The sequence below is a fragment of the Naegleria gruberi genome (assembly GCF_000004985.1).
Source record: "Naegleria gruberi genomic scaffold NAEGRscaffold_29, whole genome shotgun sequence".
In the NCBI taxonomy this organism is placed as follows: domain Eukaryota; phylum Heterolobosea; class Eutetramitea; order Acrasida; family Naegleriidae; genus Naegleria; species Naegleria gruberi.
In genome coordinates, this window is record NW_003163298.1 from 67,020 (window position 1) to 79,279 (window position 12,260).

General features: G+C 35.3%; 3 protein-coding genes across 3 annotated transcripts; 2 read left to right on the forward strand and 1 right to left on the reverse strand.

Annotated features, from left to right (window-relative positions):
• Positions 1 to 363: 363 nt before the first annotated feature.
• On the forward strand, positions 364 to 5,957 carry NAEGRDRAFT_49691 (uncharacterized protein; the record flags this gene model as incomplete). Its single annotated transcript, XM_002676123.1, has 2 exons — positions 364 to 375; positions 3,636 to 5,957. 2 exons carry the CDS (start codon positions 364 to 366, stop codon positions 5,955 to 5,957), a joined length of 2,334 nt encoding a protein of 777 aa, XP_002676169.1.
• A 475-nt stretch (positions 5,958 to 6,432) lies between these two features.
• Positions 6,433 to 9,344, reverse strand: NAEGRDRAFT_68500 (uncharacterized protein; the record flags this gene model as incomplete). Its single annotated transcript, XM_002676201.1, has 3 exons — positions 6,433 to 8,178; positions 8,224 to 8,532; positions 8,574 to 9,344. The coding sequence occupies 3 exons, from the start codon at positions 9,342 to 9,344 to the stop codon at positions 6,433 to 6,435; spliced, it is 2,826 nt and encodes a 941-aa protein (XP_002676247.1).
• A 1,247-nt stretch (positions 9,345 to 10,591) lies between these two features.
• Positions 10,592 to 11,997, forward strand: NAEGRDRAFT_68501 (uncharacterized protein; the record flags this gene model as incomplete). The annotated part of the gene is made up of 3 exons (XM_002676124.1): positions 10,592 to 11,039; positions 11,084 to 11,434; positions 11,477 to 11,997. The coding sequence occupies 3 exons, from the start codon at positions 10,592 to 10,594 to the stop codon at positions 11,995 to 11,997; spliced, it is 1,320 nt and encodes a 439-aa protein (XP_002676170.1).
• Between the last annotated feature and the right edge of the window lie 263 nt (positions 11,998 to 12,260).

Sequence of the window (12,260 nt, forward strand, 5' to 3'; positions counted from 1 at the left end):
AGGCAACAGAAAAATCATTCGAAAGGCTAGTGAACATGGAGTATCCTGAGAATACAGAGTAGGATTGGCCAGAAAGGAGCAAAGCACTCCCCCCACCAGGTAAAAAACTGTTGGTGTAGCTTGCATTGTAAAACACAGAAGTGAAGTTGTAATTCTTGTCTAAAAAGTACATTCTATTTGGGCCAGTTGAGATAGGATTATTAAAATCATAAAAAGTAATTTTAGATGGTGATCTTTGGGTTTCCTTTAGATACTTCAAATAAAAATCAGTTCTGGCAAAAGAGAAGGCACAAACAGAAAATTCTGCAGTAAGAAAATCTCCAACAGATTGACAAGGTACGGGGTCATTGGATGAGGAAGGCAATGTGCCACCTAGTGAGTAACCAGAACTAGATTGGCTATCATCGAATTGTTGAGAGCAACCACCCTGTAAGTTTAGTGGACAAATTGGCTTGGAACCATTCAAGTCCAACTCCAACAGTTTTTCACATTCTAAACCTTCATAGTTAGGGTTACAAGTACAATTATCGTAGTTAACACATTTACCTCTACCACTGCAAACATCAGAGCTGTTGCCATTAATTCCGAAACAAGTGTATATGGGGAAATCGCAAACTGTAGCATGATATGGTTCAGAGCATCTGCACTCATCAGAACCAATACAAATACCATTGTAATTACAGTACTTATCAGCTTCCATTTGTTCTATTCCTTGACATTGCCATTCTCGTTCAATATCTCTCAACACAATGGATGAAGAATTGAATTTCCAAATTATTAACCTGTCCAGAACACCTTCGAAGAAATTACCTTTTGTTTGAGGGTTGACCCCAATTGTGGAGTTATCTGCCTCAATACTCGGATCTACCAATTTGTGAAAATCTTCGACTCTTTTATAATCATAAATTGCAATTTTACCATTGACTTCAATCGTTAAGCCATCCAAAGAGCTCTTCTTGATGTAAATATCATAATCGCCAATTTCATCATTTTTTGGAGGTATTGACTCAGATTTGTGAGTAATAATTTGTACCTGTGCATTATTTGCATTGTGGTTTGTTGATTGGAAAATAAACTCCCTCTTATTGGACATTAATAATCTCCAGTATGAACCATCAGAAACATGGATTATTTCGTGATATATTGTTTCAATAAATTGTGCCACCGTAGAAGATCTAATTTTAAGGTTCAACACAAAATTATTTCTTAAATGTCTGAAAGGAGAGTTATTGCCGGATATGTCAATGAAATTTTTTCCGTCTAGTTTGAGAAAACCACCAATATCACTTTGCACATCTCCAACCATAGAAAAATTACAATTACCTCTTAATTCTCCCAAAGAATCGTTGTAAGGCAAGTATTTGCGATTGAACATCCACTTGAGAGTATAACTATCTCCAAATATTGTTTGGTTAACTGTAGTTGGGATGAGCAAGAAACTACAATTGTTACCATAATGGAGATTGTCACAGAGGCATGAATCTGTGTCAACACAAGTACCAAATCCAGAGCAAACCGCTTGTTGGGTAGATTGTATTCCAAAACAAGTTGAAATTGAACAATCAGGTCCAAGGTATTGTGGAAGACATTCACACAAGTACTCCCCAACACATTCACCTCCTCTACACAAATCTGGGTTATTAACAAACAAAGAATTATGGCAACCATGACCTTTCCATTTCATCTTCGTTAGCAAACGGTTAATTGAGAGGTTATCAACCCCAGCATAAAAGAAAGCATAAAATTCATCAAGATATCCATGAAATTGACCAGACATAGAATTTAAATCATAACCAATAGAGCTTCTTTGAGAATTAGAGGAACTGGGTCTAGTATTTGACGAAAAGGAACCAGTTATATCTACCCTTTGCAAACATTGTTTTCCATCGATGTAAATACGTAATCCAGTAACAGAAGATTTGGAAATAAAAACATGGCTAAAAGAGCTAGTTAGTTTCTCGACAGTGTCAAAACAACGTGAACCACAAATTTCAACTCCATCAACGTTGACACAAAGCTCAGGACTTCCTTCTAACAGTTTAAGAATAAGGTTCCATTTTGTTACTGTATAGTTTACAGATAAAATAAACTGATCTGTTGACAAATAAGATGTATCTGACAATTGTAACCAAAAACTCAATGTAAAGTTATTTTTCAGTTCAATAAATGGTGTTCTATCTAGAAGGATGTAGCTTTGGTCGGTTAAACCAAATTTGAAAGATCTTCCTTTTTTTACCACGTTAGACTCCAAATCAATACCATTTGATGCTAGTTGGAGTGGTTTGGTTTTTTCTCTAACGAACTGAACTCCTCCAATATTGGTAAGGTTGTCAAAATTAAAATACATTTCATAATCAGCATCTACATCATAGCTGATATCGTCTTGTAATTCTGTACATTGAGGATTGCTAAGTATTTCACTTGTTGTTGAACAAATAGGTGATTGGTAAGAGTATTGAGATGTCCCTAAAGTTGCGATTACGCTTGAACTAGAGGAAGACAAAGGGCAATTGCCTAGTAAATCTTTTTGGCAAGTACTTGCAGTCGATTGCAGAAGAGACTCACAAAACACACCTGAAAAGCCAGGATTGCACTGACAAATTTCAGGACCAATACAAACACCATTGCCACTGCAAACACCGGGAGCACCTTCAGACATTCCACCACATACAATAGTTTCGCAATTTGTATTGGCGAAGCCTGGGGAACAACTACATAAATCTTCACCAATACAAACACCGTTACCGGAGCAGGCATTAACAAGATCCGATGAATGAACACCAAAACAACTGAAGGAGCTAACTTGGCATGTACAATAAATCAAGAAAAGAAAGACTATAAATACAAATCTTATTGCACAAATATTTCTAGTAGATAAAAAGCGGAATAGATGTGGTGTTGTTGGGCAAAGATCATCACCCTTGGCACCACAACAAAAACCTGTATTCCTCATATCATTCATTTTTTGTTGTGAAGGAAGCAAAGTTTGCAAACAACAGCTTGATTTACGCCGTAAATAAACTGTAGAGATACAGTAAACCTGTACAGCCACAGTAAAAGGGGTAACACCAGAGTGATTTATTACATACAGAAAGAAAATACATCAAGCGTGTTCCGGTAGAATGGCAAGAAACAATTTTTTTATTGCAATACTGGCTGTTTTTATTTTAGGATTAATTACAGGTAGGTAGTAAAATCAACAAGAAGATGTAACACGGACTAGTTAATCTTTGTACCAATATTGTTAATGCTCAGGATGAAAATTCAGCAACAACAGAACAAGTGCAAAACCTTAAAGCTCAAAAACTTCTTCAAAATGATTTTTTAGAAGTGTTGAGCGTATTGCAAAAGCAGCAATCTGACCTCTCAGACGCAAACACCAAGAAGAAGCTGTTGGATACAAAGGAAGCTATTGAAATTTCTGGTCCATACCTGGCTGCTCTCAACATTACCTCGGATCAATTTACAACCATGCTAGCCAATAAGCAAACTCAATTGCAAAGTGTAATGAGCTTGGAATTGGAGTTGAAGAATTTGATATCATTGACCCAAAACTCTGCTAATATTGTTGGTGATAACATCAAAAATTTTGTAGCTGTAAGTATTAATTGTTTGTCTTTTATATTTAACATTAGCAGTTGTTCACAAAAAAAGCCTACACTGTGGATCAGTATCAAAATACAACAAAAGAGGTACATAGATATGATCTTAATATTACCCAAGTTGATGCAATTGTTCCAAACTATCTAACTGCTTACCCAGTGAGAAGAATTAGAAATCGTATTTCAGTCGGTTTTCAACACGTGTTAGTACTAAACCAAAATGGGAAGTTGTACTCTACAGGTATTCCTTCTTATGGAAATCTGGGAAGAACCAACACTGATTCAAGAATGTTATATAACTTGCCTGTTCAAGGATTGGATGGTCTTGATATCCTTCAATTTGATGCCAATTATTACTCAAACCTTGTTTTAACCAATGATGGAGTTTATTCATTTGGGTTGAATGACAAATCACAGATGGGAACTGGAGATAGAAATGACAGATATGTCGCTGGAAAGGTTTACGGATTTGGTGGACAAAATATTGTTCAAATAGCCATGGGACGCCAAGCATCCTATGCCATTGATTCCAACGGCAAGTTATGGGCCTGGGGTGACAATACCATGTACGGTCAATTGGGAGACAGAACCTTTTCTGAAAAGAATCGTCCTTTCCCAGTTTACAGCTATGGCGCTATTAACAGCACGGCTGTGGTTAGGGTTTGTGGGGGTGGTTACTTTGCTCTTGCCTTACTTGCAAATGGAAATATGGTTTCGTTTGGTGATAATTCATATGGACAGCTAGGTGTTAATAACCCATTAATTTCAAAATCGGGAGAACCATTGTTGGTGGTTAAACCTTCAGAACTAGCCTCAAAGACAATTGTTGACATTCAATGTGGTTATGATTATGCAATGGCCCTTACATCATCAGGTGATGTATATACTTGGGGAAACAACAATTACGGCCAATTGGGTGATGGAAGTTCTGGAGGTAAATCCCCAATTCCACAAAAGATCACAATTTCTGGCTGTACAGTATCCCAAATCCACACAAAATACCAAAGCTCATTTGCTTTGTGTACAAGCAACGAACTGTATTCATGGGGAATGAACTCTGTTGGCCAACTTGGAAGAACTAGTAACCAAATACCAACAACTACCCCAACCAGAGTTGATCCTTCGTCGTTCTTGTCCAGCACTGATGACTATTTGGGCTTCCCCAAAATTATTGAGATATCCTCCAATTTTAACAACATGTTCCTTACCACATCTGATTTGAGTATTTATGGAACCGGATCATGTATTGATGGTTCTAAACAGCAATTTGCCTTCTTCTACACTACAAGATCCAGTGATTATGGGGCTTGCACTAGTTCCAATATTTTCTCCTTGAATTCAATGTCAAAGATGCCAACTTTCTCTTCTATTAGTTATCCAGTATCCCTTAGAAAGGCCCAATATTTTGAGATTGGAACAAGAGCCTACCTCCTTCAAACAGATACAGTAGTTCCAACCAGACCTAATAATGGCTTTAATATGTATTATAAGCAATTTGCTGATCCAGAAAACTCTTGGTCTATTATCGAACGAAATGAAGCCACCAACGCAGGTTTTCCTGTATCAATTTACAACAGCCACTTCCTTAAAGCTGATGAATATGTCTACTTCTTTGGTGGTTTCATCAATGACGAAGTTTCAAATAAGATTTACAGGGCTCCAATTTATGATGTTGAATCTGGATGGGAACTCTGTAATTTTACTCTACCATATTCTGTTGCAAGTGGTATGACAACAGTTATTAATGGATACATTTATATTTTTGGTGGTATAACCAAGATCTATTCCTACAATGGCGGTGAACTTCCAACTCTTTCTCCAACAGTTACAAACCAAATAATTAGAGCCCCAATTAATAATTTGACAAATTGGATGGTTGTTTCAGGAAAGGTATTGCCATCCGCTATACACAGTGCTTCCATTACAATTATTGACAAGTATGTCTATTTATTTGGAGGTTCCCCATCTTATTACTCTTCCAGCCAAGAAGTTTACAGAGCTTTGATTACTGATCCTTCATCTTGGGAAATGACTTTTGGTTTACTTCCATTCTTTGTAACAAATGGTGCTTTTATCTCAACTGGTAATGAATTGTTAATGGTTGGAGGCACAGCTTCTGGCAGTTTAGTGAATGGAGGATTTATGGCGATTTCAAAGAAGTCACAATTTGACCCAGTCGGCTCATGGATGGCTAGTGATGTATTCTTACCTTCAAATGCTGCCCAATCTCTCATTACAGTGATTAGAAACGACACAGTATTGCTCTACGGAACTGAATTGCACCGTAGTACTTCTTACACTCCCCACTCACCAAAAATTGGAAGAGTTTTGAAGCTTGCACTCGATCTGTACTAAAAGTTGTATTTGTAAAATAAAAAATAAATTCTGTTGGATTTTTAGTGAGATCTGTGAGTTTCTCGAGCTTCAATTAGAACTCAAACTCTTGGTCTTCTTTTTATTGTTTGAAACCATGCACCTAAATTGAAATTGTGGCTCTTCCCAAACATTTACAGACCTGACTGATAACTTGTCAGTAAGAGGGGAAGCAAGAGCAGAATCAATAGAAGCAGCATCAGATTTTCAAAGACGATGGTTCAATACTGATCCTGGGTTATGTTCTATCTGGTCACAAGACAGATAAATTTCTATTGACAAGAAACTCATATTGATCCTTACAGAGGAGATAATAAATATTGTTAGATTCTGTAAAAGTGTTTGGATTTTATTTGAACAATTTACTCTGTTAGTCTTTCATAGAAAATAGCTCAAAAGTGAAATAAGCCCTTTTCACTGCAGCTTTTCACTGTTATACATTCTTTGTTCTTGCGCATTAATTTTGGGAAATTACAATAGTTGATATATGAGAGTGTAATCCTTCCACTGTTGTGATAATGGATGAAGTTGAATTTGCAGCTGCTGTAATTACTGATACAATGTAACCAACAAGCGGTAACTTTAAATCAATAACTATCCATTTTGAAGGATCATTTTTAAAACAAGCTAATACATTAGTTGAATTTCCTTCATAATCCTTTCCTCCCCAGATGAAATAATTATCGTTATCACTTGAAATTTTAGCTTCCACTCTGCTGTATGGAAGAACTTCATATAAATTCTTCCATTTCCAGTCTGCGAGTGATGCTACATGTATATCACCCACAGATTGAACTCTGTTCACTCTTCCTCCAAAGAAGTACATAGTTTTATCAATTATCTCAATAAATACATTGTAAACCGATCTTGGTAAAACTTGGTTCACAACTTCCCACAACAGCACATTGCTAATTTTTGCTCTCATAATCTTTGCTGTTGGTACTCCTTTTGCAATCATTCCACCAAATATATAGACATATTCCTCAATCATTTTAAGTACACCATTAGCAACTGGATATGGTAATGTTTCATTATAGATTGTAACTTGGTTAAAAGATTGCTTTGAAATAATTCTATTTGAAAAGGTGCCATTCACAATACCCCCAAAATAAAAAGTCAATCCATCAAATGCAAGTTGGTGAGTGCTAAAGAATGACTTGGCAAAAAACTTTGGGTCAATTGAAAAATTGAAAGTGGGGCTAGAAAAATAAAAGGAACTAGCTAAAATGACAGAGCTAGAGTTGGAGCTTGACAACGACTTAGTGTAAATTGGTATTTTTGTGAAACTAACTAAATCAAAACCAGTATTAGGAATTGGATGATCCATAACTATCACTCTCTTCTCTTCATCTTCATATATTGGAAGAGTTCTTTCTTCTACTGGAAAATAATTAAAAGATCCCATCATCATTACACCTGCCATGTAATTTTGCTCATTAATGAACCCACTTGGAAAAGGTGTCACTTTAAAATAACCACCAACCATAATGCCAATTTGCCCATTATAGGAATAAACTACTAGAGAAGAATCAGTAGATATTTGAACATCCAATAAATCTTCATATGCTGTTTCGTGAATTTGTACAAATCTTGGTTGCCTAATATCTCCACAACAAGGAACTTCGTACGATACTGACTTGATGCAAGCTGCTGGTTTTTCACAAGTGCTAATTGTATAACCAACAAATACAGGGTGAGCAGAAACAGAACAAGTGCCTGAAGACAACAATTGGCTTATTTCTGCTGCTCTCTCTGGAAGAATTCCACTCTCATATAGCCTATTTTCACCAGTAAATACGATATCCACATTATGGGCAGGAGCCCACTCTTCACAAGCATGTTCAATGCAAATGGCTGTCAGTACTCCAGTTGCACACTGACACTTTTTCTTAGTGTTAACTCCCCAAGAAACCACTCTATTGTCAGTGGTAATGGCGTTCACAAGACCACCTCTGTGTCCAATTTTTTCAAATTTAACATCTCCAATGAACTGCCTACTAACTGGAACGGGGGAGGGTGATGATGTTTCATCATCAGTTCCAACACAAGGATCATACCTTCCCCAAGCATAAATATTTCCATTTGACAACAAAGCTACAGTTGTTTCAGTTCCACATTGAATATCTTTTACAAAAACTCCTTCAATCCAGTCTGGAAAGCTGCTCCTAGAGATTGGTGTTGGTGATACACTGGATGCAGATCCCTAAAAGAAAACAGTAATTAATAATATGTCAAATATTGTACTCACCCAAGTATAAATGTTACCATCATAACCAATTCCAAAGGCATCTTTATCTTGTAAGCACACTTTTTCCATTCTAATATTTGAATTCATTCTTGTTGGCTTTTCAACATTGATATTGTCATTGTTTCCAATTATTGGGCCACCTATTCCCCATATAAAAACGTACCCAGAATTATCTATAGCTACTGAATTAATTGCTGCATTCATGTATGCAAAAGTGTTATCATGATAAAGTATTGTAAGTGGTAAGGAAATAAATTTGTTTGTTCCTGAAGGAGGAGGTATGCCCAATCTTCCATCTGAGTTTTCTCCCTTTCAAAAATTTAGATAGATATAAAATATTGACAACCTACCCAACCAATGATTCGTTTGTTGGTCAACACCATTGCATGAACTTTTCCACATACTAGTTGTTTGATGAATTCTCCATCTACAAGTCCTAAATTAACAGCAGCTGGTTCTATAGTTGGTGGTGAGCCCGGTCTTCCAAGAGGAACAGTCAGACTATATTCATATCCAAATGACATAAGCTGCCCACTTGAAAGATCAATGTACATTCCATACTGATCTCCAAGGCATATGAATGTTCTTTCAGAAATAAATTTTCCACGTACTTCTCTTGAAATGCTGACTTTGTTCTTTCGTATGGATGTAGAGTTCATTTTCTCCCTTGCAAAATAAGGGGATTTAAAGGCTTCTTGCAATGTTGTTAGGTTTTTTACAAATCGTTGTTCTATACTGTTCCACTTTTCTTGAGCAATTTTGTTCATGCACTTTGTTTCCTTCAGCGAATGGAAAAAGGATTGCCTCCTTTGCAAAGTTTGCTTAAATGCATACATGTTTCTATTATTTGTTTCTCCCAAACTAATTATTTTCATTTCATGATCAACTTGTTTCAATTGAGCTTCTACTTCATTAATATATTCAAACATTGTTCCATTTAATTGATTAACTTTCTCTCTGTGGGCTTTTGCATTCATTAGGGCTTCAAGATAGATCTCCGAAGACATTTTGGTGTTTGTTGTTAGTGTTGCATTCATTACATTTGTTGAGTTGAGAGCCACAACTTGCAAACAACATCCCACAGTCAGGAAAAACAAAAGAACAACACTCCAACCACCCATGTGTTTTCAATGCGTTTTTTAATTATTAATATTGGAGAGATATGCAACCTCCTGACTAAACACTTGAACATTTCACCTCTTTAAGGGCGGCTTGACTTTTACTGTAACCAAAAGTTGCTGTTGTATTACCTCTTCTGCTGTCTGCAATTGGCACTGATAATACGGTATTTTAAATGAATAATGGGTGCCCTAGAGTAAGGTAATACACAAATTTTAAAGGAGCCAAAGTTCTCCAACATGCAAAAAGTTCAATGGTTTGGACAGAGAGCAACTTGTCTAACAAATAAACATGTACAGAATATTTGATGGGTTTTGTCTATTAAGCTTACAGCACGTTTACTTCAAATTTGACTCGTTTTATGAAAGAAAATAAATTATTTAGAAAAAATTTTGATGTTCTTCTGCTGTCAAATCCAAAATAAGCATTTCAATAGAACAACACCTAACCACTCGTTCTTACTCATTTCTACATATTTTTGAGAATGCTGCCACCCCAAGGGGTATGTCAATGCGAGGATTCATAATTTGAAGTCAGATTTCAAAACTACCTTAATTCCATCGAGAATTTAGCATTTTGTTGAATAAAATATTATCGTTACAGATTCTTTTCAAATGGAGTTGAGTTTACTTGCCAAATCAAAATTGAAAGATGAAATACTGTTAATTTTAAAAAAAACAATTTTAATTTCCCCAAATCTTGTCAAACTTGAAGTAAACGTGCTGTAATAAAATTACAATTTATTCATTATTGTAAATTATTGGAGCTAAAAATATATTCTCGCGCCAACCAAAAACCGCTGAAGGTATAACATAAGGACCGTTAAATATTCAACAAAAAAAAACAATCGCTCAACATGAGTTCCTCACCACCCTGCTAAACAACCACCTTGATACCAGGAGGAGAGTTCTCCCTTTGCTTCCTTCCACAAAGTTGTTGTTCATTCTCATCAGCCATAACTAGATTCAACCATAACATCAACAGTCTTACCTGCCATTTACTTGAAGTTGTAGCTACATTAAAGTGAAGGTTCATATCCAAGAACAAGTACTTCTTTTTAATAAACAAAATATATAATATATTATATTATATTTGTCAATCCTTCACCTCCTTTGGCTTGGGTTCTCCTGGAAAATGAACCAGTTTCTCATCTATTTGAATGAAATTATACTTTCTAATAACAATGACTCTTATTTTCCTCTTTGCGCTTTTTGACAGATTTCTCTCACCAAAATAAAAGTTTAAAAAAATGGAAAAACTGAAAAACGAAACTCTCCCACAATACCCACCAACGGACAATAATAATACAGACTACTCGATCACACAGACAACAGATGACCACTCTAAAAACAATAGTACACCACTTTTAAAGAGTACCACAATCGTTTTAGAACAAGGAAATTATAGAATTCATGTTCTAGGGACTGCTCATGTATCGGAAGAATCAGCAAGAGAGGTGAGAGAATTAATTTTGGAAAAGAAGCCCTCGATAGTAATCTTGGAATTATGTCAAGGAAGAAGTTCAATTCTTGTAGATACCAACATTTTGAAAAAGAAGCCTTTTGAAAAATCGGAAAATAGTTTTGATGGAGAAAACAGCTCACCCATATTGATGGAAAAGACAGAGGAAATTGATCCTCACAGTAATAACAATAATAGACAAAGTTTATTTTCATTACTGATGGATTACGTAAAGAGTAAGTTTAAATCTTTTTTTGTTTGACCTTATTTTCATCATTAGAAAAGAGGAAAATTACACTTTTTCAATTGGCACTTGTATATTTCATGCAAAAGGTTACAAATGATTTGAAAATACAAACCGGAATTGAAATGAAAGCAGCATATGATATTTCTGTAAAATTAAATTCGAGAATAATTCTAGGAGATAGACCAATAGATATTACGTTGAATAGATGCTGGCATTTGATGGGCTATTTCCAAAAATTCAAATTTATTTCACATATTTTATATGCCTGCACACAGACATTTTCCTCTAAAGACATTGAAATGTTGAAACATTCCGATATTTTGACGGATATTATTGAAGAGTTTGGAAATCAATTCCCACAGCTTGCAAGAGTGTTGGTTGATGGTATGTAATGAATAATTCTAATTTTGTAATCATTTTCAAAAGAACGTGATGCCTATCTTACTCATTCAATTCTCAAGGCAATTGAATATCTGGAAAATGAAAGGCTCAGAAGAGATCAATTGGATAGTGCAGATGATGTTGAATCTAATAATTCTAACATTTCTTCAAATAATTCAACAGCTTTGGAAGAATCAAAAATAACAACAACCAATACTACAGATATATCGACCATTACTAATGAGAGTAAGGAAAATCAAATTGAGGAGGAAGGAGCAAACAGTTGGAGTGAATCAGAAGATGAGGAAATAGATACAAGGAGTGGCGATAATTCAAGTGAAACAACTCAACCAGATTTGGATCCAAATACAATTGTTGTAGTTGTTGGGGCAGGACATGTTAACGGTATTTCAAAATACTTTTCCAATCCAGAAAAGATTAACAGACGAGAAATTATGAAACGATACAAGAATGAGTCTAATACGGGAAATATTCTTTTCATTTTTGCTATCCTTTTCACTTTATTGGGAATTGTAATGTATTTGTTCAAAGATATGTTCATGTAGCAAAGTATTAATAATTTTAGGTTTAGATTAATTTCAAAATGGAAAACTAAACTCATAATACCATCCCAATTGTTGCCAACCTTAGTACTTTTGAAATTAACAAGATCCAATTTTTATTTTTCAAATTTCATGCTCCTTCAGTTTGCTGTATGTTTTTGGCACTTTGAAAAATTAACAAGAAGACTTTTCATTACTTTCTTTCACCTTTCAACATCTCCAAATATTTTTTAAAAAAAAAATCGTCATTACCCATTCATTCTGCT